General features: G+C 55.9%; 1 protein-coding gene across 1 annotated transcript; it reads left to right on the top strand.

Moving 5' to 3' along the window:
• Positions 1–804: 804 nt before the first annotated feature.
• On the top strand, positions 805–21,470 carry LOC120673775 (calcium-dependent protein kinase 3-like). Its single transcript, XM_039954780.1, has 5 exons — positions 805–1,819; positions 1,906–2,940; positions 3,055–3,222; positions 5,082–5,312; positions 21,017–21,470. The coding sequence occupies exons 2-5, from the start codon at positions 2,911–2,913 to the stop codon at positions 21,164–21,166; spliced, it is 579 nt and encodes a 192-aa protein (XP_039810714.1). The 5' UTR covers positions 805–1,819; positions 1,906–2,910; the 3' UTR covers positions 21,167–21,470.
• Positions 21,471–21,601: the final 131 nt, after the last annotated feature.

Here is a 21,601-nt window from a genome sequence, read left to right as displayed (position 1 = left end):
AGGCGAGGGCACCACACTTGATTTTCATGTGTCATCTCAAATGTCGGCCCCTGCATTTCTTGTTTTGTACATGACCCTCGGCCAATGCCCCCACCATGTATTCGGGATTGATCCCTTATTAAGGCCCTGTTTGGTTTAGGTTAGCGCAAGTAGCACAAAAATTTTGACCAATAATTAAGGGTACTAAATAAACGTAATTTATAAAACTAACTCCACAGCCGTGTTCTACTTCGCGAGACGAACCTAACGAGGTCTTTGACCGCACGATTCGAGGATGGTTACTGTAGCATAACTGTAGCCAATCATCAATTAATTACTATCATTAGATTCGTCGTGAAAAGTTACACCCATCCGTGAAAAGGTTTTGCAAATAAACTTCGTTTAGTACTCCATACATTGAAGATTCTTTTCTCGGGAAATGTGTGCTAGTAGTACTACACATGAACCAAACAGGGCCTAATGAACTAATGAAAGAGTTTGTTTCAGCTTTGGTGCCATGTTCATTTGTTGTGTACCTTCTTTTTTCCTAGGCGCTCGTAGTCAAGCTGCCCTCCATGCCCGCACGTGGGCCCACTTGTGGGTCCAAGGGAGAGGAGGAGTCGCCGAGTGGCGCTTGGGGCTGCTGGTCTTCCCATCTATCTCGCTATTCAAAACTTGACGGGTCGCGAAGTGGGCCCACCATGATGTCGTGGTGTCCTCCACAGCCCCTTCCTCGAGGCAACGGTTCGCCTTCTGGAAGGTATAAATTTGTCACTTCTCCTCTCTTTCGCACACCCCCCCCCCCCCCCCCCCCCCCCGCTTGCCTCTTCTTCTACTCCGCCCCCATCCACCATCGGATGCTAGCGAGTTCGCAGGGATCGAATTGCCAGGGAGAGCATTGCTTCCCCTGGCGCGCCTCGACCCTCCTTGCTTCCTCTTTACTACTTGCCTCTGCTTCCTTCGCACCGGTGATGTCCCAGTGGTGTCAACAGTTCCCCAGAAGGTTCTGGAGGGTTACGGGGTCAGGGGTATCCTTCCTCCGGAGGAGGAGGGCGGCTGGTGGCGCGTCTATGTGGAGCCATTCCCTTACCCCCTCGATGGTGAGGTCGTTCCTTACTGGATTTTCTGGTGCACGGTTTGGGGCTGTTGCCTGTCAGCACACGAATTCTTCTGCGACTTCCTCAACATGGTCGACATCAAGTTGCAGCGCCTGAATCTCAAGGTGGTAGTGCAACTCACCATGTTCATGAACTCTGTGAGGCGTTCCTCGGCATCCCCCTCACATGGCTTTATTCCTACGGCTTTTCAAGATTTGAGGCCTACGGGTGGTAAAGCCGGGCCATGACTATGCGCCGGTGGGCTGGGCGGGGTGGCCGTCCAGATCCACTCGAAGCTATCCAGCCACTACTAGTGAGTGCCAACGCCGACCTCCAACCGAGGCCGGTACGAGGGGTGGTTCTACATCCAAAACCCCACAAAGGGCCACCACCCTACCTTCACTGGCGCCGTGCCCCAAGAAGAGGAAGTCTTGGGAATGGAAGTGCCCGCCCAGCTACCGGCAGGTGGTGATGCGGTCATCGATGTCATTAGCGACTGCGTGTAGCATGGCCTCACCGGCGCTAGGCTCCTCCAGACGTCCGTCGAGCGCTAGGTCCAACCGCTGAAAAAGTGGGAGCATGCACTCTTCCTATACTGCGGGGCGGATGATCTGACCCCAAGGGTCCTAAGGACTTGCCTTCGCCGAGGTGGTCCGCATATGGAAGAGTTCCTCCCAAATGGGGCCTCCATATTTACAGTCGGCTGTCTGGAGGCGTTTGGTGCGAGGAACCCTCCGAACCTGGTAAGCTTTCTCCTGCTCCATGGTGTCCTTTGTTTGGATCTTTTCTCCTTCGCTCCTCATGGACTGAGTTTTTTCTTGGTGCATAGGGGCTCGGATGAGTGAAGGACTCCCCGTCCTCATGACTTAGTTGTCCTTGGTTCATAGGGGCTCGTCCGAGGGTAAACCGGGGGCAGCACTGCATGGACCAGCAGTTGGATGAGGTGTAGGAGTGGTGGGGGTTAAAATCCTGCAAGGTGGCGTGGAATGTCCGCATCTCGTAGTGTCATACCGGGGGGGAGGGGGAGGCTGACAGAAGGAGAAAGCGACAGGTCCGCTGGCAATGAGAATGGCGACGCTCCGGATCTCGATGATCCTTTTTTTATGACCTATTCTGCTCCGCAGGCCAGGGTGCCCCAGATATCCCTCACGACAACCTCGAAGCGGGGCCTGATGCTAGAGCGGGCCGTTGGCGCTGAGAGTGTCGGGTTATCCGCCCGGTTGCCTCGGCGGCTTGGAAACACGACTATTCAACTCCACCCCCCCTCCCCCCCTCTAAAGGAAAGAGTTATTCCAAATGGCATGCCAAGTTATGTAAAATAATGAGATATGCTTAGAACATGCTAAGTTATCTTCTACCTTTTTATTTTTTTCAGACAGTTTACATGACATAATGAATACTTAATATGGTAGACTTGGCCTAAATTTAGTTATGATGTGCACTATCGTTGATTTGCATTTTTTTTATGGAATGTTATATTAGTGCTAAGAGCCTAAAACCTAAGAAATGTTTGGATCAAAAAGGAGGTGCACCTCTTTACAGCTTGATGTTTATATGGAACTATCCTTACGAGTAGGACAATATCTGTAGCACAAATGATGTATTATTTTACAAATATTTCTATAACCTTTTTAATCTGTTTTCCTGCCGTAAATTTGCTGTTATGGTATAAATACTTTTTTACCTCAATTTGTCATTTTTCTTTGGGAAACCCTGACAATGTTTTTCCTTTTGAAAAAAAAATACACAACATCCTTGGCTTCAAAAAAAGAAAGCTCCTAATAAGGTTCCTCTTCGTGATATTGTGAGATGGAGGCTCAAAGAATTTTCAAGGATGAGTAGATTCAAAAGAAGGGATCTAAGGGTCTGCATCTGGCTCATCTAACCTTTTCATCCTAGTTGCATGTTCAATTCTTTCTTAACTCAACCATAGCAATGAAAATTTGACTGACAAGATCTGGTTTATGTATTTCACTAGGTCATTGCTGATCATTTCTCTGCCGAGGAAGTTGAAGACATAAAGGAGATGTTCAAGACTATGGATGCTGACAACGATGGGATTGTATCTTATCAAGAACTAAAGACTGGACTAGCAAAACTTGGTTCTCAACTTGTGGAATCGGAAATGCAGATGCTCATTGAAGCTGTAAGTATTTCAAAGAATCCTCCTCCAGTACGCATTGAAACAAGCAAGATTAGATTCCTGTATTTCCTTGGAGGAATCTTTAGGTCGTGAACAAACCAAATGTTAATAGAAATGGTATAAGAAAGATTTGATACACTGAAGAACTGCAGACATGATAGGAATTTCATGGAAAGACATCTTGAACCAACTTCATAATCTTTCCCAGTTATTGTAGTGCACGCCTTTTAATGCCATCTTCCACTTTGCACTCACATCAACCAAATATTCCTAACTCCTGGGGTGACTATTGTGGCCTAGAATTTTCCCGGGTGACTTTTATACATATATGGTATATGGTATATGCCCTAGTTGTATTCAATTATAATATCAAATATCCATCTGACCTGACTCCTGAGCATACCTAGTGAGGTCAAATAGACAGTTTCGTTCAATCACATATGTCCATTTTCCTTCTGCTTGCTTGGATAGTATCTCATTGTTTTGAAATGGAAAATTGTGTTGATGTGTTTGGCATTCCTTTGAATGGCAAGAGATTCCCGGTTGACAAAGCTAGGGCGTATTCATTTTCGTGCATGAATTTTTCCTACACTCTGTGAGCTAGTAATGCCACCGCCAATGATATATAGGAATTAGTTGACTGCTTATTGGCAGGCTTCAGGCAAGATGGGATGATTTCTATCAAACAACCATTTCCTGAGATAATTGATAATTGTCCTTATCTCAAACCAATGTGTTTTCCTCGTCTAGTTTGAAAGAAGTTATTCCACACTCACTGATAGTTGAATTGAGAAGTTGAGAGTCTGTCACCTTGCTCATTATATAATTTCCGCTAGCCATCTGCTATGGTTCTTTTTGAGGGAGTTGCTTTAAGTTTTTGAGTTCTCTGGTGATGAATTCAGTTTGACAATCTTAGTATTACTAATTGGAGGCTCCAAAGGAGCCTTCACGTGAAGTCACCTAGGATCCTAGGTGGACACTCTGAAAAAGTAGAGAAATCCTATAAATTTTCAAAAAATCAGAAACATCCGGTCATCAATCCAACAACTCTAATTATAATAACCATCGGATCTGTTATCTTTTCTAATAAATTACCCATCTCTGCCATTATGAAAATAGACTAAAGTAACCCCCTAAACATGTATCTAAATTACCCACCTCTGCAATTATAAAAAAATTTAAAGTAACCTCCTAATCTTTCTGTAAATTACCCACCTATTCCATTATAAAAATAATACAAATACCCCATAAATTTGCATATAAATTATCCAATTATGTCATTATTATTACAAGTTAAATTACTTATTAATCTGAATCTAAATTATATAATTCTAATAATATATTAAAGTGCACCAATATAAATTTCTAAAGTTACTATTTCTATCATTGTTAATATTATTTATATTATTATTATTTATATAAAGATACTACTCACGATATATGTCACCATATATTCATGTATGATGGAAGAGATAAGAATACCACTTCACAAACAAATAGTTCAACTAAACATATATTGAATACATATGGAGGTGCATAAAATGAAATCTATTGTAACTAAATAATGAACATATATATTTTAGAGTATGTATTAAACTATTTAATAGATGAAAAGAGTGTGAGATAGATAATTATAATTATTGACCTTATTCTTATATTAATTCTAATTAGTCCGTGCAAGAGCACGGGTTGATAGACTAGTAGATCCAAATGATATGTGATATCACTTGAGAATCTTTGGCTCGTCTTGGTAGCGAGAGGAGGGTAGATTATTGAATTGGTACTAGTTGACTTGTACACTGCATTTCTTTTTATTGAATTGTACACACTGCACATCTTTGATCAACCGTGGTGGTATTCAGGTGGATACAAATGGTAGGGGAGCACTCGAATATGGAGAATTTTTGGCTGTCTCACTTCATTTAAAAAGGATGGCAAATGACGAGCACCATCGGCGGGCCTTCCTATTTTTTGACAAGGATGGGAATGGCTTCATTGAGCCTGAGAAGCTTCGAGAGGCTCTAGTGGGTGATGGAGCAGCTGATAGCAAGGAAGCGGTGAATGACATATTGCACGAAGTTGACACTGATAAGGTCATTATGCATTCTTTCATATCTGTCGGGTACCACGATTAGGGACACCCTAATCGGGGTACTAAGATCGCTTTAAAACACAAACACCTGTTAAGGCAACTGGGCCCACAAAGCCCCATGGCCTGTTTCCCATCCGGAAGAAAGGAAACGACTCAAAGAAGCCCAGCATGCGGCCCATTCGCATCCCCCTCGAACCCGCGAAAACGATCTCCGCCTCGCTTGAGGGTCCCTCTAGGGCCCGCCGGACAAACTCCGCCTCGCTCGAGGGTAGCGGATCTACCCTCGAGCGGGTGACTCATTTTCCGCCTCGCTCGAGGGCTCCCCTCGGGACCCTCGACCGCGCAACACACCTCCGCCTCGCTCGAGGGTAGCGGATCTACCCTCGAGCGGATGACTCATCTCCGCCTCGCTCGAAGCCGTCTCTCGGCACAAGGGACAAACGGCCCCGCCGCCCAACCGCTCGCCGTACAAAGGCATTAAAGGCCAGCCACTTCGCCACGGCACCAAGGACAGGCGGCGTCGGACCGCCATTCCCACAGTGGATGTGACCAGGGTCCCATCCGCTGACTCCGGTCACTGCTCCGCCATCCCGGATGCTGTAGCAGCACTGTGGAACCTGCGACGCGGGACAAGACAGGCTCGGCACTGCTCCCGTTACTATGCTGCCAACACCGACCATCCAGACCCGCCTCCCACTGGGGAAGGGGGTCTGGCGACGTCACGTGTCCTTCCAAGAGGGGCGCTCAGCACGCATGGACGGAGCCCCGGGTCTCCCCCCTTGAGGAGTCCGGGACCTCCACGCGTCCCCCGGAACTCTTAGTGTGCACGCCCGCACTCCGACCAGGGGGTCCGGGGCTGCCGCGCGCCCCGCTACCACTGGTGCTGGTGGATGCGGGACCCTAATCCGTAGGGCCCACCGAATGTCACCACGCCATATATAGAAGACCATACATCCGCGACGACTACGCCGCCTGCAGGGGCTGGCAAGACGACCGGCACGATCTTCGCAGGACCAAGGACGATATCCAGGACGACTGCGACGCACGCCGCCTTCCCACAGTGTACTTCCTACAGTATCCGACCACTGTACCCCGCGATTCAGGGGAAAACGACGACTTCCGTGCCCCCACTCATGTGCACCGCCGCTCCTTGTGACTATAAAAGGAGGAGGCGGGCTTCCTTTAGCCGGGCTGGTCTCTCTCTCTCTCTAGCTTCTCTCTTCCAAGAGGACGTTCAGGGACTACTAAGCACTCATTTCAATCGACTCCACTTCTAGCAGAGACTTGGGAGCTTCCCTCCCTCTCTCGCCTCGCTTGTATCCCCTGCTACAAGCACTCCGGGTGCAAGATAATACAGTGCCCTCGCACACCCCCTTTGTTGGACGTACGGCCTCGCGGCCGGAACCAGGATAAACCGTGCGTTACTGTGTTGCCTCTTGCATCATCATCTGGGACGAGGAAACACGCAGCATTTACTAGTTGGCATCCGGGCCCCCGGGTCGGGACACCGACAGTTGGCGCGCCAGGTAGGGGACTCTGCGTGACATTTTCTCTCTTTTTCCCATTTGATCTCCAGGGATGGCAGGCAGATTCAACCGATACCCCATGGGTGTTTCGGATCCGCTCCCAGCAGGACGCATGATCCGGTTCGGGAGTCTCGAGTTTAGAGCAACCGACAACGGTTACCTCATGCAGCTCCTCTCGCCCGGATGCAACCCCGTCACCCCGACTTCACCAGCCCGGCGCAACAGGCGCTCGGGCCAGCGTTCGCGACAAGAACGCGCGGAGCGGCGTCGTGCGGCACGCCACAGCTCCCCCGCATGGGTCGAGGCTGGCATATCGCAACTCAGCATCATGATCGACGGGGCCACCGCCTCGTCATCACGTGCCTCGACGTCATCTGAGCCGGCACAGTCTTCTGCGGCAGCACTAGTGCTCCCTAGGGGGGTTCGACCTCGCCATCACCCTTCCCTTTCGAGATGCGCAACGCCGCCGCCTACATCTCATCAACCAGCGCTAACTTCATCGAGCACGAGGATCTGCCTGGTCATCATCTTCTGTCGACCCGCAGCCTCATCGCGTCGTCTCCTGACGAATCCTACTCCGAGACGGCGAGCTCGATCGCCGACGACATCAACTTCTTCATGAACAACTTCCCGGCCGAGGAGGCCGGGGACTACTCCGGGGTTCGCGACCCCGACGCTCTTCGCTCGTTTCAGCTGGCGATGGCTTACTGCCTCACCTGCTCCGAAGATTCCAGTGAAGGGGATTTCGATCCTTCCCGGGAGTGCTTCATGGCGGACCTCGCAGACGGGCGGAACGACAGGGACGACGGGGTGGATGCGCAGGCAAACCAACCGGTGGTTCCACCTGCAGCCCCTTCCTCGTCGAGCTCGGCGGCGGGACAAGCTCAACTGGCGCAGCTCAATGAGCTTCAAGCCAAGCTCGACGAGCAGCGTCAACAAACCCAGGAGCTGCGCGCCGCACTCGAGCAGCAGCGGACCGTGCGTGGTGCACACGCCCAGGCGGCGGGACGTATTGCCCGGGAGCGCATCCTGGCCGACGACAACGTCGACAAATCTCCGGAACTGAAGACGGCCAGCGAAAAGCTCGTCGCTGCGGCCTACCTACTTCAAGCCATGCCCGAGCCTTCAACGCCTTCGGGCCGCAACCTGCACCGGGAGGCACAGGAGCTCATCGAGCAAGCTGCCGTGCAGCAGGCCGAGAGTTCTACGTCTCGTATACGCTCGAAAGCCCCGGAGCAGCCTGATGGGACTGCGCATCAGGACCGCGAGGTTTCTGTGCACACACCCCCAGCAGGGAAGGGAAAGGTAGCCATAGAGCCCGGTGCGAAGGCACCTTTGGTGCACGAGCGCATCGGGAGAGTTCCCATGAGGAAGCGAATCCGTGACACTCGCGGGCACGCTGGCGACGGCGACGCCCGCAACATCATCGATGGCAGGAGGTACACCCCTCGACGGGGTGGACGCTTCGACCCCGAGCACGACAGGGGTGAGTCCCCGGAGCCTCCGGGCACCTGGGTGTTCAGCCGGGAGATCCGAACCGCATCTTTTCCCCCGCGCTTTCGGCAACCCAACACCCTCGTCAAATACTCGGGCGAGACTGATCCTGCAGTCTGGCTCAACGACTACCGCCTAGCGTGCCAGCTAGGCGGTGCGACGGAGGACGCGGTCATCATCCGCAACCTTCCTCTTCATCTTGCTGACGCCACACGAACGTGGCTCGAGCACCTGCCTGCGGATCAGATCCACAACTGGGCCGACTTGGTCCATATCTTCGTGGGCAATTTCTAGGGCACGTACATGCGCCCTGGGAACTCCTGGGACCTCAAAGGGTGTCGCCAGAAGCCCCGCGAGTCCCTGCGTGACTATGTGCGATGCTTCTCCAAGCAGTGCACCGAGCTCCCCAGCGTCACCCACGTCGAGGTCATCAATGCTTTCCTCGAGGGTACGACCTGCAGGAATCTGGTGCATGAGCTCGCGAGAAGCCGACCCGTCAACACCAATGAGTTGTTCGATGCTGCCACCAACTACGCCACCGGCGAGGAGGCCGTTGGTGCCATCTTCGACGACAAATCGAGCAAGCGCAAGGACGATGCGCCCGCGGAGGGCAGCAACGTCAAGCCCAACGCTCCCGCCAAAAAACTGAAGCGGGGGAGGAGGGGAAAGAAGCCGGTCCCACCGAACCAGCGCGGGTCGGGGCAGGCAGAGGACTCCGAGGAGGCCTTCGCTGCCGCCCCGGACCGCAAAGGACCTCGAGGCCCCCCTCGAGGTGGTGGTGGCCAGTTCGACGACATGCTTAAGAAGCCGTGCCCTTACCACAAGGGCCCGGTCAATCATACCCACGAGCAATGCGAAATGCTCAAGAAGTACTACAACTGCGTCGCACATCGCGACGAAGACAAGAAGAAGGATGTCGGCGACAAAGGTGGAGATGACGAGTTCCCCCCAGTGGAAAACGTCTTCTTAATATTTGGGGGAGCAACAACGAACATGACTTCTCGGCAGCGCAAGCGTGAGCGCCGGGAAGTTTTCTCCGTTACCAAAGCCACGCCATCCTACCTCGACTATGTCCCGCATCCGAGACGGTATCCGCTCGTTGTCGACCCCGTCATCGGCAACACCCGCTTCTCCAAGGTGCTCATGGACGGAGGCAGCAACCTCAACATCATGTACGCCCACACCTTGGAGCTCATGGGAACGGATTGGACAAGCTTCGCCCCAGCAAGTCGCCATTCCATGGCGTTGCACCGGGGAAGCGAGTCCAACCCCTCGGCCAGATCGATCTGCCTGTATGCTTCGACACAGCAGCCAACTTCCGCAAGGAGGTACTCACTTTCGAGGTGGTTGGGTTTTGAGGATCCTATAATGCCATCCTTGGTCGGCCTTGCTACGCCAAGTTCATGGCCGTCCCCAACTACACCTACCTCAAGCTCATGATGCCGGGTCCAAAGGGTGTCATCACCATCGGCTCTTCGTTCGAGCACGCCTACGAGTGCGACGTCGAGTGCGTTGAGCGCGCGGAAGCTCAAGCGGAGGACGAGGCCCTCGCAGCCACCCTTAACAAAATGGCAAGCGAGGCCTTGGATTCCACGCACCGACACGCTGGGAGCTTCGAACCCGCCGAGGGCATCAAGAGAGTGCCCCTCGATCCGAGCCACTCTGACGACAAGGCATTGCAGATCAGCGCCACCCTCGACGGCAAATAGAAAGTGGTGCTCGTCGATTTCCTCCGCGCCAACGCAAACATCTTTGCGTGGAGCCCCTCGGACATGCCTGGCATACCGAGGGAGGTCGCCGAGCACTCCCTTGATGTCCGACCCAACTCCAAGCCGGTGAAGCAGCGCCTGCGACGCTTCGACGAGCTCAAGCGCCGGGTGATCGGCGAGGAGTTGCAGAAACTTCTGGCGGCCGGATTCATCAAAGAGGTATTCCATCCCGAGTGGCTAGCTAATCCAGTATCAGTGAAGAAAAAGAGTGGAAGCTGGAGGATGTGTGTATATTACACTAGTTTAAATAAGACATGTTCGAAGGTTCCCTTTCCTTTGCCACGAATTGATCAGATTGTAGATACTACTGCGGGATGTGAACTCCTATCCTTTCTTGATGCTTATTCCGGTTACCACCAAATCAAGATGAAAGAGTCCGACCAGCTCATGACTTCTTTTATCACACCCTTCAGCATGTACTGCTACGTTACGATGCCCTTTGGCCTCAGAAACGCCAGAGCCACATACCAGCGGTGTATGCTCCACGTTTTCGGAGACCATCTCGGGCGCAGTGTAGAGGCATACGTCGATGACATCGTTGTAAAATCCAGGAAGATGAACGACCTGGTTGCTGATCTCAGGATCGCATTCGATTGCCTATGAGCCAAAGGGGTAAATCTTAACCCCGAGAAGTGCGTGTTCGGGGTGCCTCGAGGCATGCTCTTGGGCTTCATTGTCTCCCAGCGGGGCATCGAACCCAACCCTGACAAAGTCTCGGCCATCACTCGTATGGGACCGATCCGAGACCTAAAGGGGGTACAGAGGGTCATGGGATGCCTAGCGTCCCTTAGCCGTTTCATCTCGCGTCTCGGCGAGAAAGGCTTACCCCTATATCGACTCTTGAGGAAAACCGAGCGCTTCACGTGGACCCCCGAAGCTCAAGAAGCCCTCGAAAGGCTGAAGGCATCGCTCACCCGTGCCCCCATTCTCACACCACCTACGGATGGCGAGCCCCTCTATCTGTATGTAGCTGCGACGACCCAAGTGGTCAGCGCGGTGATCGTGGTCGAAAGACAAGAGGAGGGTGATGCTCTGCCCGTCCAACGACCGGTGTACTACATCAGCGAGGTGTTGTCTGAAACTAAGACACGCTATCCGCAGATTCAAAAGCTGCTCTACGCAGTGGTTTTGGCTCGGCGCAAGCTGCGCCACTACTTCGAGGTTTATCCCGTCACCGTGGTCTCGTCTTTCCCCTTGGAAGAGATAGCCCACAACCGGGAAGCCGAGGGTAGAATTGCCAAATGGTCTGTGGAGCTGATGGGAGAAACACTCACCTACGCCCCTAGCAAGGCGATCAAGTCCCAAATCTTGGCTGACTTCGTGGCTGAGTGGACAGACACTCAGCTACCTCCACCACAAATCCAGAGCGAATGCTGTACTATGTACATCGACGGGTCGGTGATGAAAACCGGCGCCGGTGCCGGCCTCCTCTTCATCTCACCCCTCGGAGAACACATCTGGTACGTGATACGCTTGCATTTCCCCACTTCGAATAACATGGCGGAGTACGAGGCCCTCCTCGGTGGCCTCCGCATCGCCATCGAACTCAGCATCAAGCGCCTCGACGTACGCGGGGACTCTCAACTCGTCGTCGATCAAGTCATGAAGGAGTCTAGCTATCACGACCCGAAGATGAAGGCGTACTGCAATGCAGTGCGCCGCCTCAAAGACAAATTCGATGGCCTGGAGCTCAATCATGTCCCGCGCAAGTACAACGAGGACGCCGACGAATTAGCCAAGATCGCGTCGGGGCGGACCACCGTCCCCCCGAACATCTTCGCTCGTGACATCATCAAGCCCTCCGCCGAATTCAAGGATCCGGCGGAGCCAGGCCTCTCGTCCACCGGGTCCCCCGACGGGAATCCTCCGGCGGACGGGGTCGAGCCCATGGACATTGACTTCGGGACCACCTCTACTGACGAGGCCAAAGCAATGGAAGTCGACGAGGCCTCCACTTCGTGAGACTGGCGCGTCCAGTACATTGACTGTATGACTCGAGGGGTCTTACCCTCGAACCGCGCTCAGGCGCGGCACCTCGCTAGGCGGGCCAAGTCCTTCGTTCTAATCGATGACGTACTATACAAGCGCAGTCCCTCGGGCATCAAGCAGCGATGCATCCCCGTCCCCGAGGGCAAGGAGTTGATCCGCGACATCCACGCCGGCATATGTGGCCATCACGCTGCGCCGCACACCCTCGTGGGTAACGCGTTTCGGCAAGGTTTTTATTTGCCCACCACGGTCGTCGATGCCACCGACGTCGTGCGGACCTGCGAAGGTTACCAGTACTACGCTCGAAAAACACACCTCCCGGTCCATGCCCTGCAGACCATCTCCATCACGTGGCCGTTTGCCGTGTGAGTACTGGACCTCGTCAGTCCACTGAAGAAGGCGCCCGGGGGCTTCACTCACTTGCTGGTGGCGGTCGACAAATTCTCCAAGTGGATCGAGGCTCGACCCATCGGTAAGATCAAATCCGAGCAAGCAGTTCTATTCTTCACCGACATTGTCTTCAGGTTCGGGGTCCCGAACTCGATCATCACCGACAACGGCACCCAGTTCACAGGCAAGAAGTTCTTGGCATTCTGCGACAGTTTACACATACGTGTGGACTGGTCGGCTGTGGCACACCCACAGACGAACGGGCAAGTGGAGCGTGCCGACGGCATGATCCTCTAGGGACTGAAGCCGAGAATCTTCAACAAGATGAACAAATTCAGCCGGAGGTGGCTCACGGAGCTACCCTCGGTCATTTGGAGCCTGAGGACGACCCCAAGCAGAGCCACGGGCTTTTCCCCGTTCTTCCTCGTCTACGGCGCCGAGGCCATTCTCCCCACTGACTTGGAATACGGATCGCCAAGGCTCAAGGCATACCAAGAGCAACAAAACCAGCGAGCTCGCGAGGACTCGCTGGACCAAGTGGACGAGGCTCGAGACATGGCGCTCCTCCACTCTGTGCGCTACCAGCAGTCCTTACGAAGGTATCAAGCGCAGAGGGTCTGGCGCCGAGACCTCAACGAAGGGGACTTGGTGCTGAGGCTCCGACAGGACAACAGGGGCCGCCACAAGCTCTCACCTCCATGGGAAGGGCCGTACATAATCGCCGAGGTGCTCAAACCCGGCACGTACAAGCTGGCGAACGAAAACGGCGAAGTCCTCACCAACGCTTGGAACATACAACAGCTATGTCGCTTCTATCCTTAGCATTTGAAGCTATTTGTATATTGTTCGTACTCGCATTTTCAATTTCCCGAAATAATAAGGAAGTACGCTTTACTTATTGATTTTTGGGAACCTTCCGGACCCTCGAGGGCTCGGATGCGCACGAACATTGAGGTACGCTCGGCTTTACCCTCGGCAAAGCCGAGCCTCCCTCGGGGGCTACTACGGGGGGAACCCCCGAACGTCCCCAAAAAGTCGCCAATGTTTTTTCGAAATATTTCCGTCTCGACCCTAAGCTTCTCGTATCCTTGGAAAAAATGGACGCGAGGCGTAAGCAACTACGGTACGGGGCTGGCCGAGTCGTGGCGCCGCCTACGCCTCCGGGATACGGCACCCCCCTCACCACCCTACGCCTACATTGCTTATGAACGCGAACTTCCTCGCAGATGTTCATCTAAGTCGCATACGAAGAACACGGAAATAAAGTAAAGAAATATAGGCTCGAACGCACAAGGCCTCGACGGGCCACGCATTCAAATTACGAAAATAAAATCTCTTATATTCATAGGATGCGATTACAAAGCGCGACTATAATATATTCACTAATCTATTACATGGGCTTCGAGGCCCAGTTTTCCTACAGGCTACCATCCCCCCCTTGCGGGCCCTCAGGGGCGTCGAATTCGGCGATGGGAGGGATGTCTGCTTCGAGCTTCTCGGCGAGGACGGTGGCGAACTCCTCCGCGGCTGCGTCAGCTTCATCCATGATGACCGACGCGGCGTCCGCATCAGCATCATCGGGAACGACGTACCCCGACGACACCCTCTGGAGATCCATGAGGTAGTGTGTCGAGGCCACGGCGAGAGCCCGTAGGACACTGAGACGGAAGGTGCTCTTGGCGTGTTCGGCGATCCGACCGCCCAGCGCGAGCAGGCGGCTGATCACCGAACTGCCCGAGACAGCACCCTCCCCCTCGAGCTCTTGACACACGCTCACGGCGGTTTGCTCCAGCTCAGCAAATTCCGCCTGTGCCGCCGTGAGCGCGGTGTGGACCTCTTCCTTCGCCGCGGTCTCGTCCGCCACCTTCTGCCTCAGCTCTGAGCAAAGGAAATCAACGTCAGCTACGAAAAGAAACAAATCGACAAAAAATCGAAGGTACTCACCCGTGATGTTCTTCTGCGCCTCCTCCCTCTGGGTCTGGGCGGCCTCTTCGAGCGAGGACAAGGTGGCTTCCTTCTCCCTAAGGGTGGCTGCCATGTTCTGGAGAGCCACCTCCTTCCCCTCGAGGGCCTCGCCCTGTTCCCGGAGGGTCCCGGTGAGCGCAACCACGGCTACCTCCTTGTGGAGGAGCTCGGCCTTCTGCTGCTCGAGCGTGGTGCTGAGACGCTGCAGCTCGGCGCTCTGCGCCTCAGCCTCCCGAGCTCTATCCTCGAGCGCCGTCCGAAGGCGCTGCAGCTCGGCAACTTGTGCCTCGGCCTCCCGGGCCTTCTCCTCCGCTGCCGCCCTCTGGACGTCCCGCTCACTAGCAACCCGTGCCAGCTCCTCCTCCAGCGCCTGCTTACGTGCCCCTAGATCCGCCATTTTCGTATTGGCGTCAATGTTCTTGAGCACCAGCTCGGCGTTGTGCTACCCGAGCTGGCGCATCTGAGAGTACAGCCGGGTCATCTCGGCGCTCTTTTCGCGCGAGATTTCCCTCAGCTGCTGCAAAGGGGAGGACGTGGGTGAAGACGTGTAAAAGTTAAACCGAATCTGAGCAATTTTCGGGGGGGAAGTATTTACCTGGCTGACCTGGTAATCCGCATTCTGGTGGAGCGTGAAGGCGCGGTCGAGGGCTTGCAAGATCTCGCGACCCACGCCCATCTGCTTGTTCCAGGCTTCCTCCTCCTCTTGCTCCTTGCGGAGGAACTCCGAGGGGACCCCGGACGGGACGATCGCCCCGAGATGGCCCCCCTCGGACATCCCCGCCTCGAGCATGCCCGCGCTGGCTGACGCAAACTCGGCAATGTGCGCGGCGGCGCTCACCGCAGCAGCGGGGTCGGTGTCCATCGAGTCCCCGTACTCCTCGCAGCTGTCCGGCAGCTCCACCACCGCCGTCACACCCCCCTTGCGCCGTTGGCACAGGCATTACCGCGACAGTACCCTCGTCGCGGGCCCCGGGACGGGGGCTCCTTCCACCACCAGCGCCTCTTGCGCTGTTTCCTCCTCTGCGACACCCTTGCCCTCGGCCCTCGAGGGCTCGAAGACGAGGGTCTCCTCCTCCACACGGTCGGCAGCGCGCTCCTGTGCGCCCCCGCCGGTCTCTCCTCCTGTGTCCGGTCGGGCGGCGCTAGCTGCATTGCCGTGACCGGCCTCAACTTCAGTAACTGCCAGGGCGGCGCCGCTCTGGCCGGCGTCACCCTCCTCCTCCTGTGCCCGAGCTTGCTGCGCCGCCTGGGCGCCTCGAGCCATGGCCTCCCGTAGCCTCGCGGCCGCCGCCTCGAGATCCACAGCAGGCAGGGGCTGCGGCGCCGTGTGCGGCATGCTGCGTGCCCCGGTCTTTAGAGCCTTGGCTGGGGCAAGCTGCACCGCATCTTTGGGAACGGCCCCGGGGCTGGAAATCAAGAGACACGAGTTGAGGACAACGGGATCGAGAAAATCCACCAAACACGCAACAAAAACGAAATCCAATTCACTTACCCAGATCGAGCACTCATGCTCCGCTTCCTCGTGGCGCTTCTTCGAGCCCGGGTCACCAAGCCACCCCTTGAAGATTGCCCCGAGGGCGCCCCCCTCGTGTCGGCCTGGTGACTCAAGGCCGGCAGTGCAGACAACTCCGCGCCCGCCGCAGCCTCGTCGCCACAGATCGACACCTCGGGCACGGGCGTCTCCTCACCGGCTGCCGAAGGCGACGACTCCCGCTCCGCCCCCTCGCGGGATGGGTGCGCCAAGGCCACGGCCCTTGTCTCTTCCGGCGCCGTCGGCTCCCCCTCGTCCTCGTCCCATAGGTAGAACGGTGGGGGCTCGCGCCCGCACCTTCCCCGTCGCCCCTCAGAGCGTGGTCCTTGGCATCCGAGGCCTCCTCCTCGTCCTCCTCCGAGAACTCGGGCGTGGCGGGCTGCGGCTTCCCCTCCGCGCGAGCGAGCTTGCACGCCTTGTCGTTCCTCGCCTTCCTTTTCCTCTTCCTCTTGATCTTTGCCTCCACCGCGTCCTTCCGCCTTTTTATCTTCTCCGCGTGGAGGTGATTGATCAGGCGTTGTTCCGGGACCGGGGGCTTCGAGGAGCCGCACCTCAACCCCTGCGAAGCACGCCCGGGATGGGGTCAAGAAAAGGGGACTACACAACACACAGCGAATTCGAAACCAAAACTTACCAGAGAAATGTACCCTGGCTCGGGGCGCATCTTGATCCTCCAGAGATCCTCGGAATTTTGAGGGAACTCCGCCACCACGTACTTCGCCCTCCGGGCGGCGGTGGTGTGGGAAAGGAGCTTTTTCGACGTCCTCGAGCCCTCCACCTGGCTCCCGGGGGTGAGCTCGAAAATCGGCAGGGCCCTTTCCACGAGAGGGATAACCCTCTGCCGGTGGAAGTTCGCGATGACGGCCGCTGCCGTCAGCCCCTTCCTCGCCAGACGCGCCAGCGCGTCGGTGAGGCCCTCGAGCTTGGCTTGTTGCGATGGGGGCGACACCCCCCAGTCCCACTTCGGCGGTCGCTCCCGGAGAACTTTGTTAGTGAACACCGGGAGTGCGCCCCTGTAGTTCCGAAGGTAGAACCATCCTCGGCTCCACCCGGCGTTGTTTGTCGTCATCTTGCTCGTGATGTAAAAATTCCTCCGGGTCGGGCAGACGTGGAGCGTCAGGCCACCGGTGCTCGCGAACCGCCTCGGTTGGCCCCGCACGTTCTCGATGAAGAGTTCGCCTCAGAACAGATGGATCCAGAGGTCCCAGTGGGCTTCAATGCCAAGGTACCCCTCGCAGACGGCGACGAAGACCGCCGCCTGCGAGATGGAGTTGGGGCTGAAATTGTGCAGCTCCACTCCGTAGTACTCGCACAAGGCCCTCATGAACCTGCTGACGGGGACGCCGAAGCCTCGCTCGTGAAGGCGCACGAAGCTCACGACGTAGCCTTGCGGGGGCTTCGGCTCGGTTTCATCCGGATGCGGGGAAATCCACGCCGGCGCCCCCAAGTCGGTGATCTGCGGCAGCAGCCGGTCGGCGACCAGCTGCTCCAGGACCACCACGGTGGCGGAGGACTTCCCCCATGGCAAAGGCTCCTGGATATCCGACATTTCTTCAATCCAAGGGGGAAAGTGGTAGCGAGGGCTCTGGGATGGCTAAGGTTCTCTCTCTCTCTCTTTTTCCTCCTTCTTCCTCCTTTTCGCTCTTGGATACGGGTTCAGGATGCAAGGGAGGCGGAGAAGGCGGAGAGGGATGAAGGCAAATGGCCAGGTGAGCCCAAACAACCCATTCCTCTTCATTTTATTTCACCACGACGGGCGCAGCCGCAGCAACGGCCCAAATCTACCGCATTGAGTGCGGTAGATTTTGCTCTCGCTGACGGCTGGGCCCCACGACCGCGGAGTCTCCCACGCACGCATGCAGCAATAACTGCGGCACGGTAACCGGCGGGTGCGGCGCGACTGTTGCGCTATCCCATCCATCAGCCGCCGCCCACGCCGCTTCATCTACCCGAGGCTGTCGCCTGAAAAGGCGCGCCCGCGCCGCACCGCACAAATCGAGCCACGTCGCCCACCACCAGCGGAAGACCCGCGCGCGTGACTCGCGACTCTGCGTCGTTTCCGAATCAAGACGGAATATTCCTCCAAGGGTTCCTTCACCCTCGAAGGAGTCGCATTTCGAGGCCTTACTGATCAGGGGGTCGAAGCCTGGCCCTTCAGGGGGTTCGACAGGCGCCCCAGATCGCCAGAGTCAGGGACTGCAGGGATGTGCCGTACAAGCTATCCTCGAACGCGAAGTTCGAGACATCCTACGCGGTGTTCAAGGCCAGTCGAGGGTGCCTAGAAGGGGGATCCCATCGAGGGAGAGCATCGAGCCCTCGGACCCTATCGAATGGGTCCGAGCCCCGCCTAGCGAACCATCGCAAGCGCTTTATGTGACGTGTCTATGGACCACGAGCCGACCCTTATCGAACGGGGCACGGACGTCCGCTTGGACAACCCGCTAAAAGCTCACTGAAGCAGCCATAGCTCGCGGCCCGGGCATGGGTAGCATGGTACGCTTCACCCCTCCTCCTTGCGGAAGGGCGACGAGGGTTGTAATCGAAGTCGAGGGTTCCCCTGAACGCCTTCACACGGGCCTAGGCTCGAGGGCTCCTCGCACACCACGGTTCAAACCGCACCCACGAATAAGTCGGCGACTATCAGTTATGAAGCTCCACGGGTATAACCGAACCCCCCCCCCCCCCCACTATTAACGTACGCTCCCCTAATGGCTAAGCTGAACGCCGGGTCGCTGTACCAGCACTGAGAGTGCCGAGGCCGGCTGAAAGAGTGTCGTTGTCGGCTGAAAAAGACGATGGACGGTCATCCCAGTAAAGCTACCCAGTGGGACAACGTTTGTAGCCCTTGGACGAGCACAAATGCTCCTCCAAGGCCTCGGGGGCTACACCCGCGGGTGCGCTGACGCGCCCCCGCGAGAGGAGACTTCACACATGTTCGAGGGTCGTAACTCTTTGTACACCCCTATACCCTCGGTAATCCTCCCTGTAGAGGAGAAAGGGGACTTTATTGCTCAATACAAATAAAGATTACAAAGGGTTACCGGCACGAAGCCATCGAAAGATACAAACACATTGCCACCTACGTGGCAATTTTCCCTGTCTTGGGGAGGAACGAGTGACGAAGAAAGGCACCGAGCCCCTAGCTGATGCAACGGCCAGGCTGCTAGGGATGCGAGGAACAACCCGCAGACCGCACGAGTCCAGCGGGATGCTTTCCTCGTAAGCCTTCTTCTAGCGTCTCCTCCACCAAAGACCACGCGGGGGGTCGAGCTGGCGGACAGCGCCCTCCGCACCGTCTCCCCGAGAGCAACCTTGTCGCCGGGGGGGGACGATGCGAAAAACAGCCACCAGACCTGGCGCTATCGCCACGGTCAGGCGACTCCATCCCCCTTCAGGCTAGGGGACATCGCAGGAGCAGGACCCAATGAGCCCAATGCTCTTCTGCTGATCCCACTGAAGCTGAGGGATGGTGCGCACGCCCACTCCGGTCTTCCCCCACCGCTCGCAAGCATTCTTCTAGCGCCAAAAGCCTAAAAAAGCCAGGCCGCCCCATCTGGGAGCCGATCACAAAAGGGCAAAGCGAACATCACAAGATTTAGGCGATGCTGGAAGAAAGAGCTGGGAGGTTGGAGAAGAAAGGGAACCCCACGACCCCTATTTATAGCTGCGCCGGACGTAAAGCTTCAGGCTTGTCGAAGAGCGGAGGCTTGTGTTGCCCGTGATGACGCGGCACTCCACGAGCAAAGGATGTCCTCGATCCCCGCGTCGAGACACGACCGAACGAAACAAAGCGGAGCTGAGCCCCTAGACGCTAAGCGGTGCAGTGTCGGCTCTGGCCGGCTGCCCTCGAACGGCGTGCCGCAAAGCAACCAGGAACGCCGGGGCCAAGGCCCTATGAGTGGGACAGCGCGATGGGAGCACCAGCTGCCAAGCAGCGGGCGCCACCGTCGCTCTGGCCCCCCTCACCGCGCGGACATGTCTTGTCCTTCAAATAAACAAACAAAGAGGCGCGCGCCTCGAAGTACTCCCCCCGCGGGCGTACTACCCCGACCGGTGTGTTGTCACATCCGCCGGGCTGGCGCTCAGGCGCGTCTGGCGGGTGCGCGGCATCGTTTGATCACGTCAAAAGGGGAAATCGCCGAATCACCCTTTGGCCGAATCCCCTGACTCGACCAAAGCCTCAGGGGCTACTATCGGGTACCACGATTAGGGACACCCTAATCGGGGTACTAAGATCGCTTTAAAACACAAACACCTATTAAGGCAACTGGGCCCACAAAGGCACACGGCCTATTTCCCATCCGGAAGAAAGGAAAGGACTCAAAGAAGCCCAGCATGCGGCCCATTCGCATCCCCCTCGAACCCGCGAAAACGATCTCCGCCTTGCTCGAGGGTCCCTCTAGGGCCCGCCGGACAAACTCCGCCTCGCTCGAGGGTAGCGGATCTACCCTCGAGCGGGTGACTCATTTTCCACCTCGCTCGAGGGCTCCCCTCGGGACCCTCGACCGCGCAACACACCTCCGCCTCACTCGAGGGTAGCGGATCTACCCTCGAGCGGGTGACTCATCTCCGCCTCGCTCGAAGCCGTCTCTCGGCACAAGGGACAAACGGCCCCGCCGCCCAACCGCTCGCCGTACGAAGGCATTAAAGGCCAGCCACTTCGCCACGGCACCAAGGACAGGCGGCGTCGGGCCGCCATTCCCACAGTGGATGTGAACAGGGTCCCATCCGCTGACTCCGATCACCGCTCCGCCATCCCGGATGCTGTAGCAGCACTGTGGAACCTGCGACGTGGGACAAGACAGGCTCGGCACTGCTCCCGTTACTATGCTGCCAACACCGACCATCCAGACCCGCCTCCCATTGGGGAAGGGGTCCGGCGACGTCACGTGTCCTTCCAAGAGGGGCGCTCAGCACGCATGAAAGAATTTTGATCGGCTCCCATTCACCCCCCTCTGGTCGCTTTTTCGGTCCCTCGATACCACGGTTATTTTGGTTCTCCATTCATCTGAATGAATATCCTCTCTATTTACATATGCAGGATGGCAAGATTAGCTATGACGAATTTGTAGCAATGATGAAGACTGGTAGGAGAAAGGCGTCCCGGCAACTACTCAATACAAGAGGAAGATTTAACAGCCTTGGCATGAAGCTTATAAAGGATGGGTTGGTAAAATTGAGTGTTGAGTGAAACCTGCGACCATCGTCGTCCGCCCGGCCCACTAAGCGGCAGATCTATAGCCCTTCTTTTTCCCATGATTATCCTGCGTGAAAATTTAGATAGGTGAACCCTCCTGAATTGGCTGACCTGTGTAATTAGCCCTCCCAGTTTTGCTGACGATCACCGATACCGAATGTTATACCGGCCAGATGCTGTGCGTCTGCTTTCTCCAGTTTGATCCCGTGGCACCTGATGCCAAGTGTTCTCCAACACAATGTTTTACAGTCTTGAAATGCAGTTTGTTGACCTAGCGTGATATGGCAGTGGCAAAGTTTGCTTTTATTGGCAAATGCCGAATGTGCTAGTGAGTGGCGGCCTACCCGCAATGTGATGCCGAAATATAAGTGGTACGCTGGGCGGGTGCAGAACGCAAACAATTGTTCTGTTCGGCTGGCTGTGGCTGAT

Source organism: Panicum virgatum, chromosome 5N, assembly GCF_016808335.1.
Source record: "Panicum virgatum strain AP13 chromosome 5N, P.virgatum_v5, whole genome shotgun sequence".
Classification (NCBI taxonomy): Eukaryota; Viridiplantae; Streptophyta; class Magnoliopsida; order Poales; family Poaceae; genus Panicum; species Panicum virgatum.
Note: the sequence above shows the minus strand (reverse complement) of the source record. Positions and strands in the feature narration are given on the sequence as shown.

Bases quoted from the DNA above. Each gene is read 5' to 3' on its own strand.
- LOC120673775 (XM_039954780.1), top strand. From the start codon at position 2,911: ATGAGTAGATTCAAAAGAAGGGATCTAAGG. The intron at 3,223-5,081 runs GTAAGTATTTCA...GGTGGTATTCAG, and splicing joins TGCAGATGCTCATTGAAGCT to GTGGATACAAATGGTAGGGG. The intron at 5,313-21,016 runs GTCATTATGCAT...TTACATATGCAG, and splicing joins ACGAAGTTGACACTGATAAG to GATGGCAAGATTAGCTATGA.